Source organism: Sorghum bicolor, chromosome 1, assembly GCF_000003195.3.
Source record: "Sorghum bicolor cultivar BTx623 chromosome 1, Sorghum_bicolor_NCBIv3, whole genome shotgun sequence".
Lineage (NCBI taxonomy): Eukaryota > Viridiplantae > Streptophyta > Magnoliopsida > Poales > Poaceae > Sorghum > Sorghum bicolor.
Genome location: NC_012870.2, coordinates 21,229,570 through 21,252,496, shown reverse-complemented (window position 1 = coordinate 21,252,496; position 22,927 = coordinate 21,229,570). Strand labels below are relative to the sequence as shown.

The 22,927-nt window shown below is 39.2% G+C and overlaps 1 protein-coding gene across 1 annotated transcript; it reads left to right on the top strand.

The window, feature by feature from the left end:
* LOC8070498 (cyanate hydratase) lies at positions 15,807 to 18,856 on the top strand. The gene is made up of 4 exons (XM_002467053.2): positions 15,807 to 16,348; positions 17,598 to 17,669; positions 18,110 to 18,218; positions 18,483 to 18,856. Exons 1-4 carry the CDS (start codon positions 16,074 to 16,076, stop codon positions 18,525 to 18,527), a joined length of 501 nt encoding a protein of 166 aa, XP_002467098.1. The 5' UTR covers positions 15,807 to 16,073; the 3' UTR covers positions 18,528 to 18,856.

The window sequence follows — 22,927 nt, the reverse complement described above, 5'->3', positions numbered from 1 at the left end:
TTCCGACCTTCATCAATAGTGCTGACACGTCGGAAGTCCCAATGTACGTCGGGAGTTCCAACACTGACTTTGTGCGTAGACTTTGACTGTCTCTTGTACAGTGTTTCCAGTGCGTGTTGGAAGTCCCAGGCTATATGTCGGAACTTCCAACGTAGATCTGAGCAGACTTTTCTCCTAGTAGTATAAATAGGTCTCTCTCTCTCTTTTTCTAACTGTTACCCACTCATTCATTGCGACCCACCCTCAGACAAAACAGCCCCCAAGCATTCAAGACTCCTCTCTCTCCTCTCCTCTTTGCTCCTAACTTTGATTCACCTAAGGTTTAGAGTGATTGGAGAGTGGATAAGTGAGAGCAACACTTTGAGAAGCTTGAGCACTTGATCTCTTTGTCAAGCCAGCAGGTTTTGAGTCTTTTACTCTTGGGTTCTTGGAACCCTAGCCGGCTAGGCATCGTCCAAGAGCTTCCATCTTGTGGAAGAGCCTTGGAAAGTTTGTATTACCCTAGTTTTTCTTAGTGCAGAACTCGAGTGACCTTTGTGGTTGATTTGAGGGAGGCAAGGAGGTGAAAGAGACTCCGACCTTGGTGGTCACCTCAACAACAAGGACGTAGGAACTCCTTAGTGGGGTTGCCGAACCTCGGGATAAATCCTTGTGTCACTTGTGATTGTTGTTCTTAAGATTTTTTTTATTACTTGTATTTGCTTGTATACCTCAACCTCTTTTTAGGGTTTGGTCTTGATCTACGGTTTGGGGGACTCTCGGTGTCAAGGAAGGCTCTCAACATCTTCATCTAACCACATAGTTCATTTGAGCACTTGTAGTTCATTTCCCGTAGGTGTCGAAACTGCTGATAGTTTGCGTCAGAACTTCTGACGACGTCGGAAGTTCTGACCCAAACTGTCGGGACTTCCGACAGTTGTTGACAAGTGACTTTGAGTTTTGTGTAGATTTTTTAGATATGCCTATTCACCTCCCCTCTCTAAGCATTGTTTAGATCCTTTCAGAGAGCTAGAGAGCACTTTGCTGAAGGTTTTGGTCGAGTGGAATGAGTTGGTAACAGTTAAAACTGAGGAGAGAGAGCTATTTATACTATGTAGAAATCTAACAGTTCAGATCTATATCAAAACTTATGATGCAGACCTCAGAACTTCCACACTAAAAGCATTATTCATGCTAGGTCAGAAGTCTGTGTGAAAACAGTTAACATCAAAACTTATGGCTCGGCTGCTCGGGTCAGAACTTAGGACTCGGGTCAGAACTTATGACGCGAGTCACAACTTATGGCTTGGGTTAGAACTTATGAGCCACGTGCGATGCTTGCATGGCCGTACAACCATTTGGCTTGATGTCAAAACTCATGACATGTGTCGGAGTTGCTGGTGCATGCACGCATATAATACTTCACGTCAGAAATTCTAACATATGTCATGACTTGTGACGGTAGAATACTACGCACAACATGCACAACTATTGGAACTTCTGACTCATGCCATAATTTTTGACACCATAAGTCCCCAAAAAATATTTTCTTGCTCATGAAGTGCTAGAGTGTCTCTCTTATGATTTAGTTATTGTGCTTGAGCACTCTATCTTCCTCAGACCAACTAAATTTGCATCCCTCTTTATAGTGCGACATAGCATAAACCCAAGGGCGAAAAGATAAACTTTGAAACTCCACTTTGAGTCCATCACTGCATTGTTTTGTAGTTTGGGTTGTGCCATCTCACATCTCATGTATTATCTCATTCTTATTTTACCTGCTTGTCATCTTGGTAAATCTCATTAGTCCTCTAATCATGTGGTTATTATCACCAAAACCTTACCTATGGTCACCAAAGGCTGTGCGTTGGAGGTTTGGTCCAAAGGAGTTGGAGGCTCAGTAGAGTGAATATGAAGTAATGGAAGAGTCTCCCATGCACCAAAGAAAGGAGGTGCATTCTAAAGAGGGGACGTAGACCTCCTAGACTCATCAAAATCCTCCAATGGTCACCAGAAAAGACCCACTAGATAGTTGACGTGGCATTATAAAAAGTCTAGTGGGTCATCAAAAAAATTTGGTGACCGCTACAAAACTACAGTTGGCTTCCAGCAACTATATTTCAAGGAAAGGCTATATATACCCACAATGCCAACTGTTTGAGTGTTGTTGAAGCTGAGGATTGTTACTAGTGAGTTGAGACTCCTCTCTAGTGGCCTAGCCGCCAAAAGTTCTTTAGGAAATATTAGGTGATTAGTGTAGTGCTTTGCAAAGTGCTCAGGCTAGTTAGACCACATATTTGATACTTTGCTCTAGTCTTTGGCTTAGTGTTTAGTGATGTGTGCATACCTCTTGCCTCTCGATTGCACATACCATTTTTGTACACTAGGACTTCGTAATCTAGTGAGATCACAACAACCACATTTTTGGTGTGGCTACCTAGCTTGTGATGGAGGGTAGAAGGATCACAATGCTTGAGTAGGAGCTCGATAGGAAAGATGGAGGGTAGCAGTATAAGAGACTCCATCTCAGAAACCCACTTGCACGTGAGGAAGGTGAAAGGTCCTAATATGGCTAGAGGAGGGTGAATAGCCTATTAGAAAATTCTACAAATCACTAGAGCCACAAGTTAGTAAATAATAAAGTAGAGCCTTTTGCTCTAGCTCTAGTTGAGGGTTGCAAGCCACCTATTCAATAATTCTAGTTGCTATAGTCTCTAAGTTTAATCAAAGTCTAAGTCACTACTTACACTAGTGAGCTACCTAAAGTTTCTATACAAGAAAGTAAGCTACACTAGTTTGTGGGAATATAAAAGAGTAGGATGTAAACTTTTATACCGCTATGTAGAGGCAAGTGAACCAATCAATATGATGAAAACTAATCATCGGGAGAAATCCAATCAATCACAAGAGATGGACACAAAAAATTTTCTCTCGAGGTTCATGTGCTTGCTGTCACGCTAGTCCCTATTGTGTTCACCAACACTGATGGTTTGGTGGCTAAGAAGTATTACATGAATCTCGTCCTCACTAGGATACCACAATAACCTACCCACAAGTGAGGTAGCTCAATGACGCGTGCAATCCACTAGAGTTGTCTTCGGTGCTCCACCGGGGAAAGCACAAGAACCCTCACAATCACCGAGAGATGACCACGAACAATCACCAACTCGTGCCAATGCTCCTCCACTGCTCCAAGCCATCTAGGTGATGGCAACCACCAAGAGTAACAAGAAAACCATAGCTCAAATGATCCCCAAGTGCCACTAAATGCAATCACTCATGCAAATGCACATGGAATCACTTCCAATCTCACTATGATGATGAATCATTGATGGAGACGAGTGGGAGGTGTTTGCTTAGGCTCACAAGGATGTCAAGTATATCAAAGTATCAAGAGAGACACCCAAAAGCTAGTCAACAACTATTTATAGAGGTCCGCAACAAATAGAGTCATTACCCTCTGGAACCTCCCTCTGTCGGGGGCGTCGGACATGCCACGCTAGGCGTCGAACACTGCCTAGCGTTCGATGATGGCCTAATAGCAGCTTGCAATGCTGCCACATGTCCTCAGTAAAATGTGACTTGTTGATTCCCAATGGTCACGTAAACATTAAGGTTCTCACTTAACAAGCGTTGGATGCGTCAGACGCCACCTAGGCACTGGACGCTACTCAGAGAGTTCAGAAACTGCTCGGGGGTGCGTTGGATTCGTGTGATGGTAGTCCATCAGACACACCGATGCACAAGGCCTGAAACTTGCTCATGACAGAGTTGCTGACGTCACAACGCACTGGACACTGAAACAGGGTTAGCCCTGCGTCCGACATGAACCCATCGGACGTTTTGATGCTCTGCTTAGAAGAGTGATACTAAGTCACAATGCACCGGACACTAGACCAGTATCCGACGCATGTGCTGCCAACGTCCGCAACTTCACCAAACTTTCCACCGGTGCAAGAAAATATGCATTTCATTTTCTCAAAATCTCTAACCTCCTTCCACTAGTTTGAAGGGTAGAGAGGATCCTAAACCCCTCTCTACCCTTCAAACTCCACCCCTTTCTCAAAGTGTTCCAACACCACCATATGTGTTAGTATTTTTACAATCATTTTCATCGAAGGAGTTAAGTTAGCTCACTAGGTTCTAAATGCATACACATGAACAAAGTCACCTAGTGGCACTTGATGGTATCTTGATCACAAAAACCAAAATCCTAAACAATATCTTTGCCTTGATCTTTATAGGATTTTCTTTTTCTCTTTCTTCTTTTCCATGTTAAGTACTTGATCATCTTGTGGTCATCACCATCATCATCATGATCATCTCTTGCTCTTGGCATGTACCAACCTTATCTAATTTACATAAATAGCATAGAGGTTAGTACTTTGGATTTTATCAATTATCCAAAACCAAACTTCTCATAAATAGTAAGCTACAACTTTTATTTTAGTTGTTTCTCCATCCAAGATACTATAGAAAATCAATTTTCAATTTTTTTACAAATTCAAACTTAGTTTTCGTTGACAAGATGATTTCAAATAAAAAAAGTTATGAACTATAAAGTTGACAAGATGATTTCAAATAAAAAAAGTTATCAACTATAAAGTTTCATAATTTATTGTGATCTACTACTCTTATTTTGGTTGTTTCTCCATCTAAGGTCATTTGAAAAATTCAAATTTAAAATTTGAGAAATTCAAACGTACTTTTTATTGGCAAAATTAATTCAAATTAAAAAGTGTACAACTATAAAGTTGTATAACTTCTCAAGATCTATACATTTTATTTGGTCATTTCTTCATTCGACAAAGCGATAGTAATATTGTTCACAAAATCTACATCTCTCTCATATAGTTTCATGAAACTAGAAGAGACATATATAATATTTATGAGCAATTTTACTACAGCTATATTGGATGAAACAGTGACCAAAATAAAAGTTATAGATCTTGAGAAGTTATGTAACATTATAGTTTAAAATATTTTTATTTGAATTAATTTACTGCTTCAAAATATGCTTTGAAGTTATTATTTTTTGAAATTCATATGTTTGAAAGTCACAAGAAAAGATAACTCAACTATAGCTATAAGAACACAATAAATTGATAGAGTAAGATTTTAGAAAATTTTAGAAAAAAATCATCAAATTTGGAGTAAGTATGACAGAGGAAAACTAGTTACAAGGTTTAATCGAAGATTAAAAAGAGAAATCAGAGTAGCAAAAGGGGAAAAATTAGGTGTTTCTTGTTTGTTGAGTGTTTTGTATGGAGCACTCGGCAAACCAACTATTTGTCGAGTGTTAAATTTTAAGCAATCGGCAAACAAACACTATGCCAAGTGCTTCACGTTTGCTGAGTGTTTTGTGTTTGGCACTCGGTAAACTTGTTGTTTGTCGAGTGCCTGATAGAATGCACTCGACAGACTTTCAGACACTCGACAAACAACCGGTTTCCGATAATGATTTCAGTTCGTTGATGAAAGCTCTAGTTTGGTTTTGGATAATTGATGAAACCCAAAGTACAAACCTCTATGCTAAGTGTGTGAAGATTAGATGAAATTGGTACATGCCGAGTGATGGAGCAAAAGATGATCATGATGATGATGGTGATAATCACAAGATGATCAAGTGCTCAACTTTAAAAGAAGAAAGAAAAAAGCAAAAATCCTATGGAGATTAAGGCAAAGGTATAAATAGGATTTTGATTTTGATTAAGACACCATAGAAGGTGTGATCACATTTATGATAGATAGTCATACTATAAAGAGGGGAATTCTTTGGCTAAGCGGTCTATCGAGTGCCACTAGGTAACATTGTTCATGTTTATGCATTAAGAATCTAGTGAGCTAACTTAACTCCTTCAAAAAATAATTATAAAAATGCTAATACACATACACACGATGATACACACGTGGTGGTGTTGGCACACTTTGATAAGGAGATACAGTTTGAAGGGTAGAGAGGGGTTTGAGTTCCTCTCTCCCTACCGCTGAGCTTGTGAGGCGGGATTCAACATTTTTGAAAAAATGAAATGCATATTTTCTATTGAGCCAGTGAAAAGTTTGGTGGAGTCACAGGAGTGCACCAAACGTTGGCAAATGAAGGTGTCGAACGCTGGTCGCGTTTTTGGTGTGTTGTGACTTAGTGTCACTCGTCTGTACAAAGCATCAGAGCGTCCGACAGGGTAACGTTAGACGTAGGGTGAACACTATTTCCACATCTAGTGAATAGTGACGTCAGGAGATGCTGAGATGCGTCCATTGGACCACCATCGAACACGTCTGACGCACCCCGGAGCAGTTTCTAAACTCTCTAGGTAGTGTCTGGTGCATAGCACGTGACGCGTCCGATGCCTCGCATCTGTGAACTTCATTGTTTAAGTGACTGTTGGAAACCAACGAGTGACGTTCAACTGAGGACATGTGGCAGCGATTCAGCGCTGTTGTCAAGGGACCGTAGGACGCTAGGGCTATGTCCGATGCCTAGCGTCAGTGCATCTGATGCTCCCAACAAAGGGTGTTTCTAATGCCTAACGGCTCTATATGTTGGGAACGCTTATAAATAGCATTTGGCCAGTTTGGGGCTCACTCTCTTGGAACTTTAACTTATTTGATATCCTTGTGAGCCTAAGCAAACACCTCCCACTCATCTCCATCATTGATTCATCAACGTAGTGAGACTGAGAGTGATTCTAAGTGTATTGCATTAGTGATTGCACCTAATGGCACTTGGGGATCGTTGTGGTTGCGGTTTTCTTGTTACTCTTTGTAGTTGCCACCACCTAGACGACTTGGAGCGACAGAGGAGGATTGACACCAGTTAGTTATTGTTCGTGGCCATCTCCCGATGATTGTGAGGGGTCTTGTACCTTCTCTGGCGCAGAGCCAAAAGGTAACTCTAGTGGATTGCTTGTGTCCTTGAGTTATCTCACTTGTGGGTAGGTTCTTGCGGTGTCCTAGTGAGGACGAGGTTTGTGCAACACCTCTTAACGTTAAACCACCAAGTGTTGGTCGACATAACGAGAACTAGCGTGCTGGTAAGCATATAAACCTCGGGAGAAAAATGGTGTGTCTCTAGTGTGAATGTCTCATTGGATTTCTCTTGGTGATTGGTTTTCATATCATTGTGATTGGTTCACTTGCTTGTACACATCGGTATAAAAGTTTACTCATACTCCTTTACATTCCCATAAACTAGTGTAGCTTCCTTTCTTGTATAGAAACTTTAGGTAGCTCTCTAGTCTAATTAGTGACTTAATCATTGATTGAACTTAGAGATTATAGCAACTAAAATTGTTGAATAGGTGGCTTGCAACCCTCAATTAGAGTTAGAGCAAAAAGCTTTGCTTTGTTATTTACTAACTCTTGGCTCTAGTGCTTTGTAGATTTTTAAATAAGCTATTCACCTCCCTCTAACCATATTAGGACCTTTGAGTTGAGTCCTTCAAATGTTATATGTGTACTTTTTTAAGATGGAAGGAGCATGTACTCCTTTTGTCCTAAAATAAGTGTATATCTTGTATTTTGATAAGTCAACTAATTTTAACTTTTACTAAATTTATGAAAATATATTATAAACATTTGTATATTATCTAAATAGGTTTACTATGAAATATATGCCATGATTAATGTAATGATATTTTTAAATATAATTAGTACTTATAATATATTTGGTTAAATTTGAAAATTGTTAACTTCTAAGAATATTCAAAATACAGGATATATATATATAGGGGAATTCCTTTCTACACATACGTGTAGTTACTCTCATCTTCAATAAACTACATTGTGTGTGTGTGTATATATATATATATATATATAAGTTTGACCAAGTCTATAGTAAATAGAATTTATTATACATTTATTATAAAATATATATTTTATAACTAATCTAATGGTATTTATTTTGTATCATGAATATAGTACTTTTTAGGGGCTATTGCATTCTTACCCTTATTTTGAAGTCTAATTGTGATTTTACCCTTCTTTTTATCACCACTGCGATTTTACCTTTGCTTTATGAAAACGAAGCTTCAGTTTACCTCTATTCTGTGAACAACGAGTAACAGTGTTAAATGAGCTTAGTAAGGATAACTTTGCCCTTGTGAAAATGCCCCTACTTCAGAGGTCGAAAAATTGTACCTAGACACTAACTCCTTGGCTCTAGACCCGTCACCCTTTGGCTCCATGGTTACCCGCCTACCTACCCATGCAGCTAGTCGTCCCATGTACCCGCAGCCGCACTACCGGTCGAGCCTCGCGCTGGACCCATGATGGTAGCCTGCGATAGCCTCCCGCACCGCATGGGGCGCCGCGACGCTCGTGACCCTAACCGCGAGGGACTGAGAGGGTGGCCTCTCGGGTATTATTATTTTTGGTTTCCCTGTGAAGGGTTTTTTGGTTTTTATTTATTTTATTACATAAAAAACTAACAGAGTTGAAAGTAGGGGTAAAATCACAATGTACTCAGAAAAGTAGTGACATTTTTGTAAGGACAAACTTGTCCTTACCGAACCCATTTAACACTGTTACCCGCTGTTCACGAAGTATAGGAGTGAAGCTTTGTTTTTACAAAGCAAAGGTAAAATCGCAACGGTGACAAAAACGAGGGTAAAATCACAATTGGGCTTCAAAATAAGGGTAAGAACACAATAGCCCCTACTTTTTAATACAAATTTAGTCAAAGTTTAAACTGTTTGATTTCTCGAAAAACAAGAATTGCATTCTTTTATGGATGGAGAGAGTATATAGGAAGTTTGTTCGTATACTATACTCCCTATATCCTATAAAAGGTGTCATTCTTGGTTCCTAAAAATTAAGTCAAATATTTTTTTATTTCGATCAAATATATATTAAGAATACTAACATTTATGATCTATAATTAATATCATTAGATAGATCGATGACTTATTTAGAGATATAAACACTGCTAATATTTTCTATAAATGTTAGTTTAGACTAGGCTTATGCAATATATTAGCAACATTTAAATCTCCAAATAAACCTAATATGAAAATATAATCAAACTTAAAAGTTTGACTAGCAGAGTCCCATAGAGATTATTTCTTTTTATGACTCGGAGCAGTATAATGCAAAATACACTGTTGAGGATGGTCCATGAGAGCCCACAGCTGTTCGGCAACGGAGCACCAACCACTGAGCTTTCCTATAACGCCAGCAATGGCGATAGAGATAGCCGGAATATGCGTCCAATCGCAAGCCGGAGTACGCGCGCGTCCAATCGCCGATTCGTGGTCCCAAACACATAGCCGTACGTGGGAGACCCAGGACATAAGGATGCACTGCTGCCCAACCGAAACAAGAACATAAGGATGCACTGCTGCCCAACCGAAACAAGAAAGCCTGGCCTTGTTGCACCTAAAATCTAAAAACTTTTTAACATTCTCCGTCACATTGAATCTTTACACATATGCACTGAGTATTAAATATAAATGAAATTAAAAACTAATTACACAGTTTGGTCGAAATTTACGAGACGAATCTTTTGAACCTAATTAGTTCATGATTTGACAATAATTACCGCAAACAAACGAAAGTGCTACGGTGTCCCGAAAAAAATTTCGGCAAGGAACTAAACAAGGCCTATATGATTTATCGGCAAACGAACAAGTCGACCAGCAATGTATGTTTTCACTCGCCGGTCGACGGGTTAATTGCGTGCATGCTTCCAACTGCCTGCCCTGCATGTTGTCTTCTCTACCACACAGGTCCAAGAAACCATGACCAGTGGCCAAACTCAACTCCTCTAGTGCTAGGCAGTCAGTCACACAGCCAGAGGGGATAAAAAAAAAATGGAAACTAAAGGATGAAATGTATTATTATATATATAATTATTGGGTTATAGAAGCTTCTTGCACTTGGAGTTGGAGTACTACTGCTAGCTGACTACAGCAAGCAGGAAAGCGCACGGCACGGCTCCGAGCTCGGTAATAATACGGAGTACGTACTCCCTCTATCTCACAAAACATATAAATATCATTTTTTTAAGACAAGTTTAGTAAAAGCATGAAATTACGTATGTGCTCCTTCGATATCGTTTTTCTCATGCGCTAGAACTCAAGAGCAATTTAGAGTGTTACTTCAAAGTACAACATCGGATTGGATGGTTTTCCAAAAGGTGCAATGTTTTTTATTCGTGAGATCCATCTGAAAAAGATAACCTGAGCTCTAGGATTATATGAATTTTAGGCCTTACTTATTTAGGGGAAAAAATTGATTTTGTCTACTGTAGCACTTTCATTTATATTTGATAATTTTTGTCTAATTATGGATTAACTAGGTTCAAAAGATTTGTTTTGCAAATTACAAATAAGATGTGCAATTAGTTATTTTTTTATTTATATTTAATGTTCTATACATGTGTCGAAAGATTTAATGTGACGAAAAATCTTAAAAATATTTTGAAACTAAACAAGGCCAAAGGATAAGATTTAAACTGCAGGGTTTTGTGGGACGCAGGGAGTAATAAGGTCAGTCTTAATGCATAGTTTCATGACACGGTTACCAAGACTATAAACTAGCTAACCGAGCCACAAGAGTTTCATGGGACGAAACTCATCTCTCATCTGATGAAACTTCTTCATTTAGTGACCCTGTCAAATCAGCAATTTTACTTATGTGACACCCTATTTAATGTGCATGACACTCTCATAAAACATGCATTGACACTAACCTAACTATGCACTCGAATCTCTGACACCTGCACTCGAAAGATTTAATGTGCGTGGAGTTCGCAGCTGGGGTCAGGGTCCGGTGTGCACCATCAACAGGCACGACGCCGCCGGTTAGATCTCAGGGAAGAAGAGCAACGGACGCAACGCGCCGCGGCCACTATAAGCGAGATTTTCCAGTGCATTCGGACTGCATGCATGAGAAGAATCATCGTCGCAACGCCATCGATCTGCACTCTGCAATTCTGCTGTGTGACGTGAATCAGCAGCAAAACAGTAGGAGTATCAAGACTGCCTTGCAAATTCGACAGATAGCATCTCCAAAGCCTTTCTAAATTTCACTCTCTAAATCATCATTTGGAGAGTCATTTGCATAAAAATTATTTTCTATATCTTTTCACTCTCCAACAGTTTTGCTAAATCTCATGTGCACTCTAGAGAGTCATTCTTGTCTTCTATATTTGGCTAGCGAAAAATTCGGAATAGACAATGACTATATTTGGATGACCATTTAGAGAAGCTGTTGGAGAGTAATTTTTCATTAAAATCTTTATTCCTAATATTTAGAAAAAATATAGAGAGTCTCTTGGAGATGCTCTTCTTCACGCGAACAGAACTATAGTTTTATTTCCATGTATGGAGTATGTACAGCTTGCCTACCACCGAAATATCTTGGCATGGAAAGCAAGCTGTGTTCTGTCAGTCATAAAGGTGAGTTGAGCGCCTCTGAAAAAATTGTTGTTAGCTTGTGCGTGCAGATAATTAAACTGAATCTTTTCACGTGACGCCTAACCGAAAAAATGAACTGAGGAGGTGTTTAGTTCTTTTTTTCCAAAAAAATTTAGATTTTGATTCATCATTTTGTAAAATGAAACTAAACTCAATGCAAAATTTTTGGCAAAAAGGTACTTATTCTCCATTTTAAATATTAGCCTCAAGAGGCCAAAAAAAATCCAAAATGAGCCTCAAGAGGTTTCATGAGTACAATAAATTCTGCATTTTGGATGGAACTAAATATGACGCTAAAATTTTAGTATTTTGTATATCATCACTCTAAAATAGTTGGCATTTTGTATTTTAGATTCTATGGAACTAAGGCCTTGTTTAGTTCCAAAAAATTTTGCAAAATAGGAATAATACCACTTTCGTTTGTATTTGACAAATATTATCCAATTATGTACTAACTAGACTCAGAAGATTCGTCTCGTCAATTCCGACCAAACTGTGCAATTAGTTTTTATTTTCGTCTATATTTAATAATTCATACATACGTCTAAAGATTTGATGTGACGGAGAATCTGAAAATTTGTGTAAAATTTTTTTGGAACTAAAGAAGGCTTAAACACCCCCTCAATGAAGTAAGGGAATACGCGACATCCGTCCACGAAATATCAGCTACAGACTACAGTACACCATGTCAGCATCCTGGCTTCCAACCATCACCAGGACTACGGTCGCGAACTGCAACAAACGCTCAAAAGCTACCCGACGAGAGGCCTCAATCAGTACTACTAGTACAATACTCCGTACCTGGGCCTTAATTTAGTTTTTGTTTTTTGCAAAATAAGTATAATAACATTTTTGTTTGTATTTGACAAATATTGTCTAATTATAAATTAACTAGGTCTAAAAAATTTGTCTCATAAATTACGGATAAACTGTGTAATAGGCCTTGTTTAGATCCATTTTTTTGGATTTTGACACTACATTAATTTCATTTTTATTTGACAAACATTATTCAATTATGTAGTAACTAGACTTAAAAGATTTGTCTCGTGATTTAACAGTCAAACTGTGCAATTAGTTTTTATTTTCATCTATATCATGCATGTGCTGCAAGACTCGATGTGACGAAGAATCTTATTTTTTTTTTATTTTTGGGTGAACTAAACAAGACTCTAGCTATTTTTTCTATATTTAATGTTTTATATGTATATACCTTAAAATTTGATGTGACATAAAATCTAAAAAAAATTATAATTTTTTTTAAAAGCTAAACAAGGCCTTGGAGTCGTGACCTAGCCCAGCTCGCGTGTCCAGATCATGCATTTACGGCATTTGTTGCGCCGAGGAGGGACCCATCTCCCGATTTGCCCATACATATACGCTATCCCGAGACAGCAAGCTTCTTCGATGTGCCTTGCGCGCACCATCTCCTCTGAAACAGAAACAGTGTGGACAGTGGTGCCGGCACTGGCAGGACCAGGACTCGAGGAGTAGGGCGTCCTATCAGCCGCGCAACGCGGCTGCCTATTACATAGCTCGTCAAGAAACTGCAAGACAAATTTATTAAGCATAATTAATCTGTCATTAGTATATGTGGGTTACTGTAGCACTTAAGGCTAATCATGGAGTAACTAGGCTTAAAAGATTCGTCTCGTGATTCTCAACTAAACTGTGTAATTAGTTTATTTTTTAATCTACATTTAATGTTTCATGCATGTGTCTAAAAATTCGATGGGATGGACGAAAAAATTTTGTGTGGGGAACTAAACAGGGCCTAACTGCGCACTCGGTTCCGGACCTTCGGGCCTTGCCCTTTCTTGCTGAAAATTTATGGTTTTGATTATCGTAGTATTTTAATTTATATTTAACTATTATTGTCTAAGAGCACTCACAATGTAAGACTGTATCACAGAGTTTAAGACAATTAATTATATATTATTTATGGTATTTTTTTGATGTGATAGTATATTTATTGAAGAAAGGGGTAGAAGAAATAAGACTCCAAGTCTTATTTAGACTCTAAGTCCACATTGTTCGAGATAATAAATATCTTTAGACTCTATGATAGAGTCTGCATTGTGAGTGCCCTAATTATAGACTAACTAAATTTAAAAGATTCGTCTAGTAAATTACAGACGTATTGTGCAATAAGTAAGTTATTATATATATATATATATATATATGGAGAGTATACTATGTAGCTAGCTACAAAATATGTTATTTTGTAGTCACCTCCATTTACGATAATTTTATATACTAATTTACGATAATATGTATACATATTTACGATAGTTAGGTTAATATAACATATGGGAATATTTACCGTAATGTTATAGTAAACCACTTAGTAAGGAGTTCCTATAATCTTGTAAATTAATATAGTAATTATCGTAACTCAAAGTGGCTACAAAATAAATTATTTTGTAGCCAGCTACAGAGTAATAGTTATATATATATATATATATATATATATATATATATATATATATATATATATATATATATATATATATATAATATGCTCTATGCCTCCATGTATGAATCATAAAATTTAATGTGACGGAGAATCTTGAAAACTTTAAAAAAATTTCATGACCCCTAGCTTGAAGAAGGCATGATATAACTACTGTAGAAACTGTGCGGTTTCGTGCTTCACCGACGGGCTCCTCAATTACTCCGGCAACCAACATGCGGCTAGTTTGCAGCAGCAGCTCCTGTTAGCAGTGTCCTCCTGTGTGAGGACTGACCGACTGAGGACTGAGCCAGCTCCAGCTTAAGAAGCCGCTGAAAGAAAAAAAAACACTTGCCGAATGGGAATTATGGATGGATCCTATCCTACAAGGTGTTCTCTTGGAATACAGTGAGGTATTGTTTAGTTGCAAAATTTTTTATAAAATGAACACTGTAGCACTTTTATTTATATTTGACAAATATTATTTAATCATAGACTAATTAGACTTAAAAGATTCGTCTCGTAAATTACAGATAAATTATGCAATTAGTTATTTTTTATCTATTTTAATGTTCTATACATGTGCCATAAAATTCGATATGATGTGGAATCTTGAAAAATTTTGCAAAATTTTTTGGAAGTAATCAAGTCCTGAACCTTGTTTCGACAGTAAAACAAAGTGGTGTAGAAATCTAATTGAGGCTTCCATTAAAAAAATCTAATTGAGGCTACATATATATACAAACAAATTGAAAAGAGCACTTGAGTCTACGCTAATAAAATCATAAATAACGGATCAAAAGAGTATTAAAAAAATAAACGCTATGCATCCAAAAATTACTTGGGCTCTCATGGGCTGTACATACGACCTGCTTCTCATGGGCCAAACTTCAAGGCTATACATGTTTGAGAAAAAAAGTATACTTTACCTCCTTGAACTAACATCGTCGTGGTCTGATTTTCCTACTTTAAAATCATACATCTTGGTCCCTTAATTTTCAAAGTCCTTTAAATTACTCCCTATCCCGGCTAGAAGTGGTTTTCAAGATGGTTTCGTCCTTTTAAAAAAAATATCTGGCGAGATTCTTAAACCATAAAAAGAATCTCTAGGCTTCTAAAAATTTTACAAAACTCCTAAAGAAAGAGTGAGCCACAAAAAACCTAAGTAAAATATTCAGATCTCATGGAAGTGTCTCTAGAAGTTTCAAAAAAATAGATTTAACACTATGAAATGGATGATGTAAGAAAAAACTAGAAATTCTCAAGACATTCTAATCAATGTCTAAGCATATTTTGGAAGCATTTGATAACATAAACACGAGATGCAACCAACAAGAATGCAACATACATTTAGTGTAAAATGCATTCGTGCTGGTTGAATCTCATCCTTTTGTTGTGGAAAGTCTATGAAACATATTTACACATCAATCAAAAAATTTGGGAACTTTTCGTTTTTTTCCATTTTGCTAGAATTTTGAAGCTTCTATAGATATTTTCATGATATCTAAATATTATATTTGTTCCTTTCAATGTCCTAATCTATTTTTACAATGTGTTTCAGATTTTTTTAGAAGCTTAGAGTCATTTTTCTTTAAAAAACCTTATCGTTTATTTTACTGAATTTTTGGAACTAAAAATATAAAATCACTTTGAAAACCAATTCTAACGTGGACTTGGAGGTAAATTTAAATGGTTTTAAAATAGGGTGATGTAAGTTCTTATTTCTTTTGTTTCGCTAAATTTAAATGGTTTTAAAATAGGGTGACGTAAGTTTTTATTTCTTTTGTTTTGCTAAACGTAAATTCTTACTTGTTTTTTTTCTGAGAAACACGTAAATTCTTTTTCCTACACCCGATAACCAAACGTAAGTGTCATTCGGGCCCGAGGCTCAACTTTCCAATAACTCGCATCAATGATCAGCCCATCTTTTTTTGGATGGATCAACCCTGTCACCACGTGAAACGGGCCACACAGCCCACCGACACCCCCTCGGTTGCCGCGAGCGAGCGAGAGAGAGTCGTGTCTCATTTCGCGAGCACTATCCGGCGACGGCAGCCAAGAGCCACACCTGGCCGCCGCGCTGCCTCCCCTCCCTGGTCCCTGCCCACTTCCCCGGTACCACCCACCTGCCACCTCCACCAGCTGCGGTGCCGCTCCCCCTTCCGCCCTAGTCCGAGCACCTATTGAGCAGCGCGGTGGGCAGTCGAGCGAGCGCGGAAGGGTCGGGCATGGAGGCGAGCGGCGAGAGGGCTGCGGTGGTGCGGCGCCTGATGGAGGTGAAGGAGGAGTCCGGGAAGACCTTCTCGGAAATCGCCGCCGAGACGGGTCTCACCAACGTCTACGTGGCGCAGCTGCTGCGGCGCCAGGCGCATCTCAAGGCCGACACGGTGCCCGCGCTGAGGGCGGCCCTGCCCACGCTCACCGACGAACTCGTCCAACTCATGATGCAGCCGCCCTTCCGGTCCTACAACCCCGACATCGTCCAGGAGCCCGCCATTTACAGGTGCGCCGCGCCGCCCATCCCCTGTGTGCAAAGTGCAAACGACGACGTTGCCTCTTGCACTCCTTCAATTTGATTCGGAATGTGAGTCGTCAAGTGAGCGCAGCGAAATCTTGTTTTTTTTTTTTTGACGAGTAAAGTGAAATCTTGTTTGTTTAATCGGCTACTCTCCAAGCGTTTAGGTGGTCAGTGGTCTAGTTTGAAAGAGATATAGTTTTGTTCCAGGATCCATTGCAATTTAGTGAAGCTCGAACTACTCTGTCTCAAGGGTTTGGGCACAGCTTTCCTATTTCTAAACAGGCTTTTTGTAAGTTCAGAAGACTGAATGTTAACTTATGGTCTGATAGTCGGATTAAAGACACGAGAGGCCAGAAGACAAGTTACTAAAATCGCGTGATAACAAAATGTGCATTGCTTAAAACTCTTGCAATGTTCTCCCAATTGAGTTAGGGGCAAAAAAAACTGTGTCCGTAGAAGAATGTTTACAGTCCACAATCCACATACTAGGTAATTCCTAGTCCTAAGACACTGCCTCCCATCCCAAGGTTTAGAACTTTCAGATTCTGCACATTCGCATGTTTTGCTTGTCAGTCTTCAATATTATTCTTTTAGACAACCTGGTAATAGTTTCAAATTGTAGTTCACTTTGGCCTTGTGACTTTTTAAGTTTAACTACACCAGTGTCTACAACATCAAATTTGTTTCATTAAGAGGCTGTTTGGTTCGAAGCCATAATTTGCTATAACTAACATGAGGCAATTGTGGCAAGTCACAAAAATTGTTGCCAGAAAATTTAGAGTCATACTCTGTTATGCCTAAGGGAATCTTACCACACTTTTTTACTCTATATGACATGTGGAGCACAAAAAAATCTTATAACCTTACCTAAGTTTAGTTGCCAACCAAATACTTGCTGATCTGGTCAAACTTGTCTAAGGTGAAGTACGACAAAGTATGGTTGGCAACCAAACACACCCTAAATTCTCCATGAAAAATATTCTGAAAGTGTATTTATTTGAACCTATTGATGCAAGTATAATTTTCTAAAAACTTGATCAAAGTTAATGAGCTTTGACTTAGGAAAAAGCCAGAGTGAACTATACTTTGAAATGGAGGGAGTAGCTTTTATCCAGAACTTCGTTAGTTTATTCCAGTTTATCACAGAACTTCGTTAGTTTATTCCAGTTTATCAGTACTAACCAGATATTAGAATAACCTTCTTATAAATATTGTTACTATATATTGCACACAGATTGAATGAAGCTGTTATGCATTTTGGAGAGAGCATCAAGGAAATCATCAATGAGGAGTTTGGTGATGGAATGTAAGAGATACCAGTGCTTCATTTATGCATAAATTCCTGTTCTTGGTAATCTGACATGAACTATTGTGTGATATAGTTAGTAAATCCATTAGTTATGGTTACGAGTAGATAATCCTTTAAAAACATGGACACCTGGATGCGCATTCGAGTTTATTTTTGTGCTAAGCATGATGTTGCTGTGGTGTTTGCTTGTAGACATTTGTTAGGACTTGGAATGCTTTGAATTTTGTGCAGCTTCATTTAAGCCCTCTATAACCACACACTTGAGTATGTCCAGTTTGCAAATATATTAGTGCAAAACTGCAAATCCTGTCCATGAAGCTCCATTGAATTGTCTATCCCTTTTCTAAAAAACTGAATGATCTATCAAATATTGAAATAAAAAACTATCATCTTTGTGAAAATGACTGATATCATATTACCATTGCTTCCTATTGCAGCATGTCAGCCATAGATTTCTACTGTTCAGTTGACAAGGTTCAAGGGGCTGATGGAAAAGATCGTGTAGTGGTCACATTTGATGGAAAGTATCTGCCATACACTGAACAGGTTTGTGTCTTCTTCCTGTTTTTCAGCTGCCACTCTGTTACTTGCTAGCTCATGGTGCTGAACTGCTGATCTGCTCGCTACGTGTATAATACCAAACATTTAGTTCTTTTCAGACAGTTAACATATATGCTACCAATTGAAATTGTACCAAATAAATAATCCTTGAATAGGTTGGCAGGGCGAGTGATTCAATTAGAATAGACAACAATATATGTCGATAATATTATCACCTGACTGGCCCATCTGAATGCTTGACATCTGCAGAAATCTGAACATATGATGTCAAGGCCAACCCGCAAGACATCTTGATATGGCTGGCGACGAGGAGAAACATGATGTAGCTTCCTTACTGCCTTCGTAGTGTTTGGGCTCAGAAAGGATCGAGCATGCCTTTTTTTAGGGGGTCCAAATGGTCAGCACAATAAACAGACCTGTATTGATAATAACTGTTAAAAGGCACATTAAAGTCATGGTTCTGCCATTAGCCTTACTTTACAGGGTCTCCGACAATAATAATAATACCATGATTGTTGAACTGCATTGGATGATGCCGAGATAAAAAGACAAGTGAAACATGTACCGTGTATATTCCCGGCTCCAGAAGATATCATTTCCATAGACATGACATTATCACATCACCTACCAAGTCGTTCTTTCATCAGGCTTTATGGTTTTGGTTGAAAGTATGAAACCCATAAGCTACCAGTGGCCATCGCTCTGGTTGTTGTTTGGCTCAAATTCCGAAAGAAGCATCAAGAGTATGCCAACACGTAGAGGTGGGATTCGGGGCATGTTGTGCTTGCCTGGAAAAAAAAAATCGTATGCGCTCATACCGCACTCCGACTCCCGTACGGCACGGCCTATACGCCGTCCACGTAACCTATACGACCTACTCCTTTTGAGTATACGCTATTAGGCTAGCACGGCAAGTCTTTCCTTTTGAATACAGTCCATGGCCCGCCGGCCACCTCTATGCCACGTAGGCTCATGATATTTTTGCTAGTTTTGTTCATATACTCGTAATTAAAAAGTATATTTTGTATGCGTCATTTTTTATTCATACCCATTCAAGAATTTGAGTAAATATATTATAATAATTCTAGGCAGTTGCAGTATAGCGTTATAGACGTGCTTACATGCCATTTTTATTTTGTGCCGGTTCAATCACGGTCTAAAATATGGGTCTTGTCCTGTCAGCCATCGTGTTGAGATTTTGAGTAAAGCATGACCTAAAATTATTTGCGCCGTGCCGTACCAAAAGATTATGCCACGACCTCTTCAAGTGGCATGGTCTGAATCCTTTCTCTACCAACACGTGATGATGATTTACATAAAAACGCAAAAAATATGATAAACAGACAATGATAAGGGTTAGAAAAGTAGATATATTCAGAAAAAGGTAAAAAGGTACAGTCCCGATTGTTTTTAAAAATTGGATATCCTTAAAGTCGAGATGATGGACTAAAGGGGTGAATAGTCCTTTCTAAAAAATATTACGCCGGCTAACCGAAACAAATGCGGAATTGAAACTATCGGTTTAGCCAAGACTACACCCTTCTATCTAAGTTCTCTAGCACCTTGTAAAAGATCCTAAACAAGCAAACAAGGTGCTACCTTAGCAAGAGCGCACCTAACCAATTATAGAAGTAAGGTCACACAAACCTATGTCACTAGTACTTTGCAAGACCGGGGAGCTCCTACACAACTAGTAAACAAAAGCACAAAGCTCCTAAGCTTACTAGCAATGCTCAATAACAAGGCAACATATGTCAAATTAGAGAGCGCAACTTACTTAGCTACACAAACTAAGCAATGTGACTAACAAGGTTACACAAAACCAAATTAGTCACACAAGGGAACTACTTCCAGCTACACAAGCAAGAAGGTAACTAGCAAGCTACACAAGCTAACTAATTACAAGAGCAACTACACAAGTACAAGTATATGAATGTAAGAACAAGCTTGTGCTAGGGACTTGCAAACCAATGGGAAGAACAATGTTGACACGATGATTTTCTTCCGATGTTCACTTGGTTGCCACCAAGCTACGTCCCCGTTGAGACAAGCTCCAAGGTTGCCGCCGGTCCTCTTGCTAGTGGTGACCCGCAAGTCACACTCTCCCACATGAAGTGCTTACCAAAAGCTCTAGCACTTGACCCGGCCGGACCACTTGTCGCTCTTCACGTCTCGCTCAACTAGAGTTGCTCTTCGCGATCCCCACGGGGTGAGCACCGTACCTCTCACAATCTCTTCTCCGAAGCACAGTACAATCTCCTTGCGTGCTTCGACGGAGTCACAAGCCACCAAGCTGTCTAGGAGGTGGCAACCTCTAAGAGTAACAAGCACCACAGGCTTATAACACGAACACCTATTGCGACTCGATGCAATCTTTAAATGCAACGCACTAGAATCGCTTACTCACACAATCGGATGATCACTATCAAGCATATGTGAGTTAGAGGCTTTATTAGCACTCCCCAAGAATGGACACTAAGTTCCAAGGGTGCTCAGTACCAGCCAAGGCCGGCCACCACTTCTATTTATAGCCCCAAGGGCTAAACTAGTTGTTGCCTACTGGGCAAAAGTCATGAGCACCGGACGCTCAACCCCCAGCGTCCGGTGCTTAGAGAGTAGCCATGTGTCATTAGCTGTTTGAATTTGACCGTTACCGCCAATGGCTAACACACGCTCGCGCATGTCATAGCACCACCGGACGCTCTACTGGTCCACATCGAACGCGTCTGGTGTACACCGGACTCGTGCGCAGAGAGCACCGCAAACTTACAAGGTCACCGGACGCACACAAGCAACCACACCGAACGCTCAACCTAGCGTCTGATTCACAGCAGTCAGAAACCCCTCGCGCGTACTTGCTGACGTCACGCACCACCGGTCGCGCGAACAGTGTCCTGTCCGCGTCCGGTGCCAGCGTCCGGTGTGCTCGGTTCACACGCGCCAGAGTCAGACACCTCACCATACGCGCATGGGCAGCGTCCGGTGCTACCAACAACTGCATCCAGTGAGTGTTTCCACTCCCGCAACTTCTCCAAACTTCCCACTAGCGCAATAGAAAAAATGCACTTCATTTTCTTAAAAGCGCCGAATCCCGCCGAGAGGAACCCAAACCCCTCTCTACCCTAGGAACTCCACCTCCTTTGCAAATGTGCTAACAACATCAAGTGTACTCCACCAAGTACAAGTGTGTTAGCATTTCACAAACATTTTCCCAAAGAAGTTAGCCTCTCAAACTTGTCGCGCCACTCGATTCTAACACGTATGCAAAGTTAGATCACTCAAGTGGCACTAGATGACCGATATGCAAACAAATTTACCCTCTTGATAGTACGGCCATCTATCCTAAGTCTGGTCATAAACTTCTCTACACACCTATGACCGGTGAAATAGAAATGCCCTAGGTTATACATTTGCCTTGCGCATTCCATTCCATCTCCTCTGAGGTTGATGCAACACATGCACCAACCAATCACCAAATAATATGATCCACTTCATATCATCACGTGACCGTATTGGTTCATCGATCTTGACCTCACTTGTTCTTCAACGTTGCCTCGGTCCATCGGCGCCAAGTCTTACTCAAGCTTCACCGTCACACGCGGTCCCTCGCTTCAAAGCCTCCGACTTGCCCTTCACTCTTGCAACCGATCCATCAAGCCAAGCCTCATCTTGATCTTCTCCATCTTGGTCACATGATTCCATATCATGTCTCATATGCAATGAGCTCCTCCATCATCACATAATCACCTGTGGACTAATCTCCTGTGTATCTCACATAAACACTATTAGTCCACCTAAGTTGTCACTCAATTACCAAAACCAAACAAGGACCTTTCAATCCTCAATTGACCATCGCCATTTATATTTATTGAGAAGGGAGGGCTTGTTCCCGGTTGGATTGGAATTAAAAAAACAGCATCTCGAATCTACCTAAACCAAACCAAAGTACCAAACCAAAAAGAACTGATCCAGAGAAGAGAACAATAGCCCCAATTTGTTCCTACAACTTGGGTGTACGGTCCTCAAACGAGATGTGAAAATATAAGGTATCAAAAATTTACAAGATATGATGTATGATCTATGCTAGGATTGATCTTCATACAATATTGAGAGAGATATATGTGAATAACTTCCACATGGGGACTTAGATCTCGTGAGCACCATTCTCAAGTCCCTCTCTCATGTAGTCCCCACACCCATGAGGGAGAGAGGGAGAGGGAGGGAAGGGGGGTGGCTGCTAGAGTCCGAATGGGCAGACACATACACGTAATGTTTTTGTAGTATATATATGTAATATTCTATGCACACCAAGTGAACATTAAAATAAAATAATGTAGCAATATAAATAAGTATTATAATAATAAACACATAAAAAGAAAAAATAATGGTGCACAAAAATCAAAAGAAAAAGAAAAGAAAAAACATAAAATATACAAAATAAAAGAATAATAAAAAATAAAGAAAACATAAAAAGAAATAAAAATGAAACATGAAAAAGAAAAAGAAAGATAGGAAAAGAAAAAAGAATATAAAACAAAAAAGAGAAACTAAGGTATAGGAAATAAGAAAAGAAGAAAAAGAAAAGAAATTAGAGAAAAGAAAAGAAAAGAAGCACCGAACAGAGGGAAAAAATAAAAAAGAAAGAAAATAAAAGAATAAGAAAGAAAAAGAAAACATACTCACCTGGAGACAAG

What these genes read in the sequence shown, in the direction of transcription:
- LOC8070498 (XM_002467053.2), top strand. Translation starts at nt 16,074, where the DNA reads ATGGAGGCGAGCGGCGAGAGGGCTGCGGTGGTGCGGCGCCTGATGGAG. An exon ending in GAGGAGTTTGGTGATGGAAT is followed by an intron (nt 17,670 to 18,109) that starts GTAAGAGATACC and finishes TTCCTATTGCAG; the next exon opens with CATGTCAGCCATAGATTTCT. An exon ending in ATCTGCCATACACTGAACAG is followed by an intron (nt 18,219 to 18,482) that starts GTTTGTGTCTTC and finishes TGACATCTGCAG; the next exon opens with AAATCTGAACATATGATGTC.